The sequence below is a fragment of the Littorina saxatilis genome, linkage group LG2 (genome assembly GCF_037325665.1).
Source record: "Littorina saxatilis isolate snail1 linkage group LG2, US_GU_Lsax_2.0, whole genome shotgun sequence".
In the NCBI taxonomy this organism is placed as follows: domain Eukaryota; kingdom Metazoa; phylum Mollusca; class Gastropoda; order Littorinimorpha; family Littorinidae; genus Littorina; species Littorina saxatilis.
In genome coordinates, this window is record NC_090246.1 from 46,056,407 (window position 1) to 46,070,036 (window position 13,630).

Here is a 13,630-nt window from a genome sequence, read left to right on the forward strand (position 1 = left end):
AAATTAAAAATTAAAAAGTTAAAAAGTGTAAGAGAGAGAGAGAGAGAGAGAGAGAGAGAGAGAGAGAGAGAGAGAGAGAGAGAGAGAGAGAGAGAGAGAGAGAGAGAGAGAGGGGGGGGGGGGCTGACGATTTATAATTCATGACTAAGACCACGCATCAAAACTTTTCGGCGTTTGTCTAATTCTTCCATTTCTCGTGTAAAGTCAGCCTTTGTTGCACATTAATGCATTTCTTAATCGATGTTGAAACGCTTTTACTTTTCGGCACAGCCAAAGCAAGTCGGCCAAAGACACAAGACAGACATAAACACGGACAGACAAACTATGAGGCAAACAGAGAGAGAGAGAGACACAATCACAATCAGATCGTGGCTACAATATTCAACCCACAATACCTATTCCCAGTACCCACTTGGGGCAGTAAAGCAGCAGAATTATAACGCAGTCCTTCTCAGCCCTGACCACAGAACATCAATAAAAGCCCGGCAAAGGTAGACACATCGACAAGTGCCACAGAGGATTCATTGAGAAGAATAAAAAGAGAAAGCGTATGAACTCTGGCAACAAGTTACGAGAAGGGGAGAAAAAAGGGAGATGGACGGAGTTGACAAGACAGTGCAGGAATGATTTCAAGATCGTGACCTCCGCTATCGACCCGACAGATTGTGGCTGCCTGCCGACTTCGCCTAAATTATTCCCTTCTCTTAAGGCTCGTCTCAATCTTCCCGCATGCCCCCTTTTTTTTCCCAGTGATCTATATTGTAGATCGGTGTTCCTCTCTCCTCCTCTCGCTGCTCTCAATCGGGGCCACGCAAGCGTGCATGATGCTGGCACACTGATAGAACGTCACTTGACTGACATTGAGACACTTTACTGCTACTTTACTGCTACTGTGTTTAAAGACAAACACGATGTACCTGCTCACCCCTACCCAACCCTCTCTCTCCTCTATACAGATACACGCACGCACACTACAAGATCGTTTACTGCCACTGTGTTCAAAAACTAGCCAGAAGTACCTACCCACGCCCACCCCCTCAGCCTCCTCCCCTCTACTGACACTGTTCCGCACGCACACTATGCATGAGATAGGTTACCGCTACTGTGTTTAAAGACTACACAGAGGTATTGATCAGTAGCCTATTGATAGAGGCTTTGCCACGCCCTCGGCCCCCAAAGCCCCGTGAGCCTGTTACTGCTATTAGAAGTGTGGGTCCCTGGTCTCCCCACACTGCACGCAGGCTGAACGTGCTAATTTGGTGTGGCTAGAATCGCTCAGTGGCCACAGTAGCTAGTGTCGTTTTCACATTTGTCTCACACAAAACAGTAACGGTGCTCATCGGGTAACAGCTATATAAGACACAGGAGAGAAGAAGAAAAAAACAGAAAAAAACCAAACAAGCGATCATTTCTACAGGCTCAATAACCTTGGGAAATCGAACAACACAAATAAAATAAAAACAAAGCCTCAATGAACACATAAAAATACGACTGACAGCCGCTAGCCCCGTTATTGAGTCGCAAGGGGATGAGGTTTCAAGCTGAGCAGGACTAATGGCAAGAAAACGCGAGAAGAAGAAGAAGAAGAAGAACAAGTCGCGTAAGGCGAAAGTACTACATTTAGTCAAGCTGTCGAACTCACGGGATGAAACTGAACGCACTGTATTTTTTCACCAAGACAGTACAGCTTCGTCAATCCCCGCGTGAAGGAAATCGCTCACCTCCCACGTGCAAAACGTAGTGATATTGACACGCCAGATTAGCGCGGTAGCGAATTGTGCTAAGCAGGAAAGCGCGCTTTTCTGTATTCTTGTTAACTTTCTGAGCTTGTTTTGAATCCAACCTATCATATCTATATGTTTTTGGAATCAGGAAATGATAAAGAATAAGATGAAATCATTTTTGGATCGATTTCTTAAATTTTAATCGTAAGATTAATTAATCTATTTTCGTTAATTGTGATCACATTTTAAGAGTAAACATGACATATGTATATATTTTTAGATTCAGAATGTGATGAAGAATACGATCCAATTAATTTTAAATCTGTTTGCGAAAAATCGATTTTAATGACAACTTTAATGAGCAAACTCATTAATTAATTTTTAAGCCTTCAAGCTGAAATGCAATACCAAAGTCCGGGCTTTGTCGAAGATTACTTGACCAAAATTTCAACCAATTTGGTTGAAAAATGAGAGCGTGACAGTGCCGCCTCAACTTTCACGAAAAGCCGGATATGACGTCATCAAAGACATTTATAAAAAAAATGAAAAAAACGTCTGGAGATACCATACTCAGGATCTCTCATGTCAAGTTTCATGAAGATCGGTCCAGTAGTTTTCTCTGAATCGCTCTACACACACACACACACACACACACCACCATCGTCTCGATTCCCACCTCTACGTTAAAACATTTAGTCAAAACTTGACTAAATGTAAAAAGAAGAGACCTACACGCACAAGACCAGCTTGGGCGAACAGAAAAGCACACGGACACAAACTCAAGCTTACCTGTAAGTGCTGAGAACCAAACGTTGGCGTACCCTGGTTGCTCAAGTTACTGTCTTGGATATCTGCAAAAACAGAAGCATTTGTACATTAGATACTAATATCACCCCTAACAACGCATCTTCACGATGACAAACTGCAGCAAGAGAAAAGATTAGTTTACCCGTCTTGGAACCAAACATGTGCAAACATTTTACAAACAACAAACACATGATGCAAGAACCTGCTTGAACAAGAGAAAAGGGGACACTCCTTTGTAGCACAGCTTTTTGTTCACGTGCCTGACCCGGTAAAACACACTGACATAACAAGAACAAGCGGCACAGTAGGGTCCTTGCCACGCCACTTCAAAGACAACGAGAACCAGACCACATGCAACAAGGAACTTCCGAGCCCAAACGCACGAACTTGGTATTTCCTACTTTAATTTCCTTTTGCGCAATTGTGAGGAGCAGAGAACTGAACAGGGAAAGAAACTAGAAGAAACAAAACTGCGTGTACAGTAATTAAACAAGTCGCGTAAGGCGAAAACACAACATTTAGTCAAGTAGCTGTCGAACACACAGAATGAAACTGAACGCAATGCCATTTTTCAGCAAGACCGTATACTCGTAGCATCGTCAGTCCACCGCTCATGGCAAAGGCAGTGAAATTGACAAGAAGAGCGGGGTAGTAGTTGCGCTAAGAAGGATAGCACGCTTTTCTGTACCTCTCTTTGTTTTAACTTTCTGAGCGTGTTTTTAATCGAAACATATCATATCTATATGTTTTTGGAATCAGGAACCGACAAGGAATAAGATGAAAGTGTTTTTAAATTGATTTCGACAATTTAATTTTGATAATAATTTTTATATATTTAATTTTCAGAGCTTGTTTTTAATCCAAATATAACATATTTATATGTTTTTGGAATCAGAAAATGATGGAGAATAAGATGAACGTAAATTTGGATCGTTTTATAAATTTTTATTTTTTTTACAATTTTCAGATTTTTAATGACCAAAGTCATTAATTAATTTTTAAGCCACCAAGCTCAAATGCAATACCGAAGTCCGGGCTTCGTCGAAGATTACTTGACCAAAATTTCAACCAATTTGGTTGAAAAATGAGGGCGTGACAGTACCGCCTCAACTTTCACGAAAAGCCGGATATGACGTCATCAAAGACATTTATCAAAAAAATGAAAAAAACGTTCGGGGATTTCATACCCAGGAACTCTCATGTCAAATTTCATAAAGATCGGTCCAGTAGTTTAGTCTGAATCGCTCTACACACACACACACACACACACACACACACACACACACACACACACACACACACAGACAGACAGACACACGCACATACACCACGACCCTCGTCTCGATTCCCCCCTCTACGTTAAAACATTTAGTCAAAACTTGACTAAATGTAAAAATGTCCCCTCTCTCTCACACACACACACACACACACACACACACTGAGAGTCAGTATAAAAAATATATACAAGGCTCATGAACGAAAGCTCTTTCCACGTGCATAACTTAAGATGTTTGAATCATAATCAGAAAACCAGACGAACTCGTTCTAAACCAACCACAACGAAATCGATCTTCCATACGGACGCTGGAGAAAGAAAGCAAAAAAAGTGTTCCTCCCCCTGAGATTAAGACGTTCAAACCATAGGAATCCACAATAAAGGAATGCAGGAACTACTCTAGCCGTCAGTTAAGACATAAGACAGACGCTGTAAACTACTTTCAGGACATAAGACAGAGGCGCTAAACCACTTTCAGGGCCGTTATAAAGACACTTTTACATCGCGCAGCCAAACGGCCAAGGTGGTGAGAATCTGCATCGTGTTGTCTGCACTGGTCTTGCAAAGAATCGTAACATCATTAGAATTGCAGAGGTCTCGCACTTTAAAAATAAACCGAGCCTGCCACGGGGCGAGGGGGCATGGGGGGGGGGGGGGGGGGGGGGGGGGAGCGGAGCGGGTCGAGGGGAGGAGGATGGATGGTGGAGAGATGGGGGTTAGTTGGCACGAGACCAAGCGACGGGAGGTTCAAAGTTGAGCCTTCCTCGGTCCTATCTTCGTGTTTATATCTTGCTCACCTACCGAATTACCTGCTTCCGTATCTTGCAGGAGCTTCGTTCTGGACTACTTCGTGAAACGTTCTTGGAGCCGCGTGGCATCGCAGGTGGTTGCTGTGGCTGCGCCGAGCCCCACGAAAAAGGAAATATTTTATCACAGGTGATTAATGGTCTGGTTTTACGGACACGTATGGTCGGGCACTGGGATAAGGCTTCCATGAGTACCCTTCCTACAAACTTGCTCGGAGAGAGAGAGAGAGAGAGAGAGAAAGCGCGAGAGAGAGAGAGAGAGAGAGAGAGAGAGAGAGAGAGAGCGAGAGCGAGAGAGAGAGCGAGAGAGAGTAACTATGTATGTGAGAACGCATGTGTGCGGTTCGCACGTGTGTATGAAGCGCCCGCGTGCGCTCTGCATCTGACTTACATGTTTCAATGTCTACCAATAAAAACTACTACCATGGTTACCAGACGGACCGAGCAAAATCACAACCGAAACACTTTTACGTGCACTGCCGAACGGCAAAAATCACCGTCATACAAGCAACGACAACCATGTCATTATCACGTGCACAAGCTAGTGAAGTGACTGACTGCCGCTTGGCAGTGGAGACGTGCGACGGAACCTACGGCTGTGTGTTGACGTTCTTGCCCGGTAGGGAACCGAGCCTTCAGGTACAAAGCTTCTTAGCACCAACGTCACAGACAGATTTGATCAGCTTCCATGGTGTGTTTCTTGCCGAGTCTTCACACCATCACACGCTGTTTCAGAGAGGAGAAGAAAACACCCACATCCAACAGGGTACAAACTAAATCATGCTTCCAGGTGAATTTGATACTCCTTTGCTGCAGCCTAGTTTCACAGACAGGAAAGTATATATATAATAGTTATTCATAAAGACGAAAACTTGGGGAGACAGATGGGTTGGAGAGAAGGGGGAAAGAAACAAGATAAAAGTAAGCTCTCAACATCCTTCTGGCAACTCATGGAATCCTAGTTCGGGTATGCGCGAAAACAATAACCTCAAGTGATACAAGCTGATGGAGAGGTTTCATTGGTCAACTGCAATTAAAACAAACAAACAAACAAACTAATATTTTCCATATGTTTTGTTCAAGAAGCATTCTTTCGTCCATCATTGTCATTTCTAAAATAAAAATAAAAAACATGAATGGAAAAAGAGCTAAACAAAAACAGAGATATTTATCGTTAGCTTATTACCAGATTCTATTCATCAATGCTTCTGAACAGAAAAGCTTTCGAGCAACAACACCTGCATCGCAGATGTACAGTACATACATACTCTGGTTCCACTCCATTTCTTCTTGTGCATTTTATCTACACATCCAAATGACTGAATGTTAAAAAAGCTACAATAAAGATAAAAACACAGGCTAAAGCCAAACTCATATAAGCGATAGATTGGGCTGCAGATGACAAACGCCCCTTTAATGAAAAACACAAATCGGGAAAACGAGAAGAAGCAGTCTCCGTGCTACGACAAACAACCCTCAGCTATGATGCTGAGAATAAACAAGAAGGGCAAAGCCCATACGACTCACATGCTTGACCTTGACATGGTCAAATAACTAAACCTAAACATCATACACTAAGAACTGCTTTACACATTTTTCCTACCAAAATACATGTGACCTTGACCCAAGGTCATCCAAGGTCATGCAACACAAAGCTGTTAATACAAGACATAGGAAGTACAATGGTGCTTATTGGCTCTTTCTACCATGAGATATGGTCACTTTTAGTGGTTCACTACCTTATTTTGGTCACATTTCATAAGGGTCAAAGTGACCTTGACCTTGATCATATGTGACCAAATGTGTCTCATGATGAAAGCATAACATGTGCCCCACATAATTTTTAAGTTTGAAACAGTTATCTTCCATAGTTCAGGGTCAAGGTCACTTCAAAATATGTATACAATCCAACTTTGAAGAGCTCCTGTGACCTTGACCTTGAAGCAAGGTAAACCAAACTGGTATCAAAAGATGGGGCTTACTTTGCCCTATATATCATATATAGGTGAGGTATTGAATCTCAAAAACTTCAGAAAAAATGGGGAAAATGTAAAAAATAGCTGTTTTTTAGGCAACATTTATGGCCCCTGCGACCTTGACCTTGAAGCAAGGTCAAGATGCTATGTATGTTTTTTGGGGCCTTGTCATCATACACCATCTTGCCAAATTTGGTACTGATAGACTGAATAGTGTCCAAGAAATATCCAACGTTAAAGTTTTCCGGACGGACGGACGGACGTCCGGACGGACGGACGGACGTCCGGACGGACGGACGGACGGACGACTCGGGTGAGTACATAGACTCACTTTTGCTTCGCATGTGAGTCAAAAATGGCAACTTCCACAGAAAAGGCTGCACATCTCTCAAAATATCACGCAAACGTTGCTAAAGTGATCAATACGTGAGAGAAGATATGTGCCGAGTGTGTGTTTGAGGGGTGCGTGGGGGGGGGGGGGGGGATGCAGAACGAGGGGGGATGCAGAACGAGGGGGGATGCAACCCAGAGAAACCCCCAAATGGATTTTCAGTTACACGCCAAACGGAAAATGAGATTCGGCCTGCAAGTGCAGGAAGATAAATGGCGAACATTAAAAAAATCTGGAAAATTATAACGAGGCAAAAGTGTGGGAAGTAAGGATTCTTTTATTCCCCTTTATTACACGCAGAGCAGATTTACCCTTCTTCGATACACGAGAGAAAACCCACGCACATACAATGAACACTAAAAGACGAACAGAACGTATCATCTGCATACAATGACCAGCATCAGCATTATACACAGTGCACGCGAAGACGTACACATCCAAAGAACTCAACTGTCCAAGTATACTCTTCTACCATTCCTTTTTCAGCCCTGAAAGTCCAGCAAATGGTGTACTCGCCTTTGGCTAGTGATTCTGAAAATGTGCTAGCCAGAGAGCAAACTTTACTAGCCAAACCAACAATTTGTTTCAGCAACTTTACTCGCATTTGGCGAGTAGATGAACATTTCTACTCGCCAGTTACATGTTTTTACTCGCCATGGCGAGTAAAATACTCGCCACTTTCAGGCCTGTTTTTGTCAATAAAAAAGAAAGAAAGAAAAAAGAAAAGAAAAAGAAAAAGAAAACGCAAGTCATGTAAACATATCATAATCTAGGAAACAAAGGAAACCGTCAAACGTAAGCACTTCAAATATAGACAGACTTTATTGCGATCATGTGCAGTACTGCAAAACGAGTATTTCCTGGTGAGAGTTTAAACAACAGCAAGTGAGAGTTATGATGATCCAGTCTCTTGGCACCTGAGAGAAAAAGAAGAATTGAAACGATAAAACAACGTTCATCCTCAAAATCACCATCGGCCCTTGACAAATACAAATAGAAAAAGTCAAGTGGCTTGTAAACAAGAAAGAACAAACAGGTAAATGTGAGACAGTTAGACAAGAGGTCTGGAGGGGGGCCAGAGAGGGAGATGGTCCTTTCATTGTACTGATTGATGGGGAGACGTGGAGAGGGTCTAAGTGGTCAGCTAATTTGATTATTGTGCTTGACCATCACTACTCTGCCCAATGGCTCTTCTGCTGACGCTGATACAATGCCGGGGCTGTTGTTTGTTGCCAGTAGTTAGAGAGAGAGAGAGAGAGAGAGAGAGGGGGGGAGCAGGGAGAGAGAAGGGCGGAGAGTGAGGGAAGCAGGCAGGATGGAGGGTGGAGGGTGAGAGAGAGAGAGGGAGTGAGAGGGAGTAAGAGAGCTGGAGCAGGGATAGAGAGGGAGGGAGAGGCAAACCCCTTCTAAAAAAGTTGGTGTCAAAGAACGCAACACAACACATCGGTCCAACTGCTGACGACATATCATGACTTGTTAAACCAAACAAGAGGGTTCCACAAGTGTACTTGTGACAAGTGAATGAATGCATTCACATAAAACAAACCTAGCAGGCACTGTACTTCTAAACCATAATATTGTTTTCCAGTCAGATAGCGAGTCAGACGACACACGATCTTTGTGGGTTACATACGAACATTAGCTTCATGAATTATTCATTCGACAGTAGCTCTATCTCGGAGCTCCTCCTCTTCTTCTCCCCCCCTCCTCCCCTCTCGTATCTTGTCACTTCCCATTCACTTCTGCTCCTACGACCTTCGGAACATCACTCTTTTGACTCCGCGCCATGAACAATACAGAAAAAGACTCAGGGGCGGATCAGTTGCTTTGTAAGGGGGGGGGGGGGGGGGGCACTTTGAATCGAAAGTGAATGTGATAACCATGCACCACACTCCTCACCAGGTCAACCAGTCATATGTTATTTTACCTGACCGTATTTATATGAAGGACAGCATCCTTCTTTGAGCTACGCAAGACAACTTAAATTACTCGATCTTTCACGAAAAAAGATGAACAATTTTGTTTCAACACTGGACACGGTAATTAACAATCCATGCTATCTCATAAACTATAGAGCTCTATAGTAAAACCCGATCTTTCAAGTCAAAAGATGAATGATGCCGCTTTCGCCCGTTAAAAAAGTAAAGTGACAGAGGCCTTGCTCTTGCCTTTGGAAAGGTCGTAGAGATTTCTTACCTGAGCATTCTTGCCCCCCCCCCCCCCCCCTTGTAGTGACTTCAGATTACACGGGGGATAGGTAAGCGGGCCTTTGAAGTGCAGCTATCTCTTATCTTCAGAGACGTCAACAGGTATAACAAACTGCCGACACTTGTGCCAAGTGCAGAGCTACAGCACCCTTTACTGTTGCGCGCTTGCTGTCTTTCAGTTCGGTCGAGGATTCCAGTAGCAGAAATCGTTGACCTATTTATCAAAACGCGGCCGATAAAGGTACGTCAGTGTTGAAAGGGGTTGAGCTTCTGGTACTTGCAAGATCATAACATAAAATCACCTCATAACCTGTACACACTGATCGACTAACATCATTCTGCAATTCGTTCTCACTATGTTTTGTTACTTATACAGTACTCTAGAAATTACGCTCATACCTCTTCATTCATCTACTGCGTTAAGAGCCAAGATCACCTTCCGCAATACATGTGCGAGCTTGGAGAGGGTAACACACAATTTCGAACAAAATGACGGTCAGTCCAACTAAGCACACTCAGTGGCACCTGCGGTTCACATGCTGCCCACAACTGAGGCTCAAGCATCTGGAACTCAATAACTGACACGACTGGCTGATTTTTGCTGAGGTGGAAAGCATCCGTAAAACATACCCGTACGGCGCCCTGCACTGCTTACTGTCCACAAACAGGTCGATCAATGATGACCTAAAAATGAACCAGCACATTGACTTGCAGCGCTATTCAAACTAAAACTGAGCAGGGCCTCAAGAAAAGGACAAGACCCATCCGCTGATCACGACACCAGGCTCAGTTTTAGTGTATGGCTGTTTGAATGACAATGAGACAAGACCTGCCAAGTTAACTGGAATAACCTTAGACATGTACACCTACCCTTTCATGGACACTGAGGCAGTAACACCAATACTGCCACTGAAGTCAGACGGTGCACTGTATCGCAAGGCAGTAAACAAGTCACAGGTTCCTTCAAGTCAGCTATTTGACAAATGTCAACGCAGCCAAGTAAAGGTATACACACTTTGCACAGCAGATAAAAACACTGGCTGTAGTTTAAAGGGCACAGTAGTCCGTGAGAGTACAAGCAGTAAAACTGAGTTACAGATTACGAAGCGACCGTATGGTCGCGCGCCGGCTACAAGATAGATACTGAAGAAGATCCCGGAGACAGCAGTGACTATGGCGAGGTCATTACGGCGCACAGAGCCCGACACAAAGACACGCTTGTTGACACACTAGCAGTCAGTGGTGCTGTGTAGCGGAATCCTTTAGCAGGACGAGGGAAGAAGGAAGACGAGGCGAAGATGGCCCTGTCTCAGTCCCAAACGGCGTCACACATTATGCAGCGGGCTGCGACAGCCACTACCGCCATGATCAGCGTGGAAATCCTCTCCGCTCTCTCCATGGGGAACAGCGTGCCAGAAGTATCGGGTTTTCGGGCACAAAACACACAAGTGTGTCACGTCATTACAGCCACTTCACGGCTCACTGCCTGTTCAAGACTCAGGGCCGCACACCTAGCAATCAAACCACAGGGTGCCGTTGTATCTGAGTGTGCGTGATCCTACGTATGTTCCAGAGAGTGTGTCACAGTGTAGGCTGGCCTGCCACCACCTGTGTGTGTGGGAGGGGCGGACAGAGGCCACCAGAGTGTGTACAATGGCAGACTGCACAGGTTCCACAATTAGACCACGGCGCACACTACGACCACTACTACAGCTACACCACTACCACTACTCGGCCAGCGCTGGCTGCTGCTGCTGCCGCCCTGCCTCTCCCTGTCAATTCCTCTGCTACCTCCACCATCGCCTGCACTACAACCACCCCATCCTCCCGATCGTTTCTCCCCCTTACCCTCACACGCAGCGGTCTGGCATTCTCTTCAAGACGAAAATAGCCTGGTGCGCTGAATAGGAAATAAAACTGGGACCGGACAACGGAGGCAGCGAGGCACAGACACTTGACAAACACCACTTGGTTCAGACTACAGAAATCTGTCCACGCAAAAAAAAAGAGGAACCTACTGTCTCCGGTTCTGTTCTATTTGTGCCATGAAGAGCTTTGAAACATAGTCACCACCTAGGCACCTTCACCGTCACACCTCCTCCTCTTTGTCTTTTTCTTCCCGGGAGTGCTGGCCACACAGACAAAACACATCAAGCCTTCGAACTGGGCCCGTTAGCTCCAGCGCCTGACAGAAAAAGCAATTGTTTGACTCTCCAGTCTATTTGAGAGGAGTTTAGTTAGCCAAGCGTAGCGCGTTATATTGGATTCCGGTGCCGGTTCCAGCATTACGAGTCCTTGCCGCCAGTCGTGCTTTACACGCACAACCACTGGATGCAGGACTGCTGCCGGTGCGTGTAGCAGGCTACCTTTAGTCGCTGCTGTCGTTGGCGATGGTGGCTCTCCCCGTGCCAGCTTGGAAGCGCACTGCGACCAGCGGCTGATGCCAGCGCCTCCAGCGTGTGGAGGTTTCCATTTGCTGTGACACCGTTAGGTTCGATGTCTTGCTGTCGCAGCGATTCTTCTTTCCTTTCCCTGCTGTGTGCTGCTTGTTCAGCCGTTCTCTTTTTTTGCAAGTAGGCGTGTAGCCCCGTCATCTACTGTTCTCTCTCTCTCACTCTGTCTCTGTCTCTCATTTAGTTCCTTCTGAACCACCTTAGAGTTTCGCCTTGTTCACTCGTACATGGAAGATCCTCTCTGTATCAATCAGCCAGTGTTCGACCTAACACCCCCCCCCCCCTCTCCCTCCCCCTCCGTCTCAACCCCTTCTTATCTTTACTCCCATGTTCGTTCATTTATACTTTCTGTCTCGTTGTCTCAAGTTGTCTGTCCCCCTTGCCCCGTGGCCCGAAACATCACAATCTGAGGAGGACGTGATGTTATGTTACATCAAGACACATTCCCTGGTTACCATAACTCTCTGGCATGTTTCCTGCAACCTGACCATTAGACGATGTGTCGACTTTCAATAAAGGTCTTTAGGAGCTCAAAACGCAAAGATGCTCAACCCAATAATCTGCACAATTTGACAAGAATTTGCGATCAGAAAGATGCTAAACCCAGTAATTTGCACTCTTCCTTTTCAATCTGCTCTCAGTCACTACCGAGATCAAAACCAACCTTGACAGCTGGGGGAGAGAAGAGGACAAGAATCCAGGGGGAAAGAACCTTGCATGTCAATGACAAGATCAGTCAGGTTCCATTTCACTCGGGGTCGGGGCCGACCCGCGCAACACGAGTAAATCCGTTCAGTCCGCTTTCAGTTTCAATATAGAAGTCAGTGACCGAGTTGAAATCAATCAGTGAAATTTGCTGGGGAGGCTGGCGGCACGAGGGCATTGATCACAGCACGATCTGCGGAACGCCAAGACTCTTCACGTCCTACTCTTCAGTCATTCTTTCCTCGGATTCGCTGGCTCTTGACATTGACCTTCTTGGTCGTTTAGGTAAGTGTTTTGCGTCCGGGATGGCCAGGTGAATCTCGCTTCTTTCAGTCATTCTGTCCTCGGATGACTGACCTTTTTGGTTTTTCAGAGTTACTGTTCTACTGCGGTGAGTGTGGCGTCTTCGGATTTGCCCTTGCCACTAACTTTCTCAGGACAGGGTAACTGTAAGCTCTAATTACTGCATAACATTCTGGAACGTTAGCAGTCTTTCTAATTTGTATTGGCTTTCAAATCAGTTGTCGCTATCGGCGAGGGTTCGACCCCCACGTTCGGCAAGGGATTTATTTCCCAGAGTCAACTTTGTGCAGACTCTCTTCGGTGTACTTGCATGTGCAAAAGTTTGAGGCCTTGCAAAACACGAATACACGCATGCAATGAAAAGAAGAAAATAATGGAGCGCGATCCTGTCGCTGCACGCTATCCCCAAGGTAAGCAGCTTAAATTTCCATGAGGAGGAAATTCCCAAAGGACAAAAAGATATACCAAATACAAAAGTCTTGCGTCTGTGAAGACCTGCGGTGAGTGTCATTTCCTTCGGATTCGCCCTCGAAACTGACCTTGAGTCTTTCAGGGTAACAGTTTTACTGTGGCAGTACGTTTTGCGTCCAGCCTGACCCGGTGAGTATCTCTTCCTTCAGTCAGCAGTTCTTCCTCGTATTCGCTCTTCACGCTGAGTTCTGAGTCTTTCATTGGACACTGACGTTCCGAGTCTTCAGTACTACAGGATCAACTGGTGAGTGTCACTTCCTTCTGACAGCAGACTGGCTGCTCCGCAGCGAGGTAGTAGTTCGCTTTCCGATCGATTACTTTGGGGATGTGGGAAGTGGGGAGTGGGGGTGGGTGGTGAGGGTGTAGCTTAGGGAGGGGGGAGGGCGGACGGAGGGTCACATTCTTAACCCTGAAATGTGTGATGGCCTAAGAACGACTAAGGCCTCGTTCTCAATAATGCCGTGGTTCAAAATGATTGATTTTTCTCTTTTTTTGCCAGAGAAGTTTTCGT

General features: G+C 45.3%; 1 protein-coding gene across 1 annotated transcript in view; it reads right to left on the bottom strand.

Moving 5' to 3' along the window:
- LOC138955282 (caskin-2-like) overlaps positions 1–13,630 on the bottom strand; it is a gene marked incomplete in the record, with an annotated part of 215,475 nt that overhangs the window by 25,514 nt on the left and 176,331 nt on the right. Inside the window, 1 exon segment of the mRNA XM_070326917.1 lies at positions 2,514–2,575. Coding sequence (XP_070183018.1) covers positions 2,514–2,575 — 62 coding nt within the window.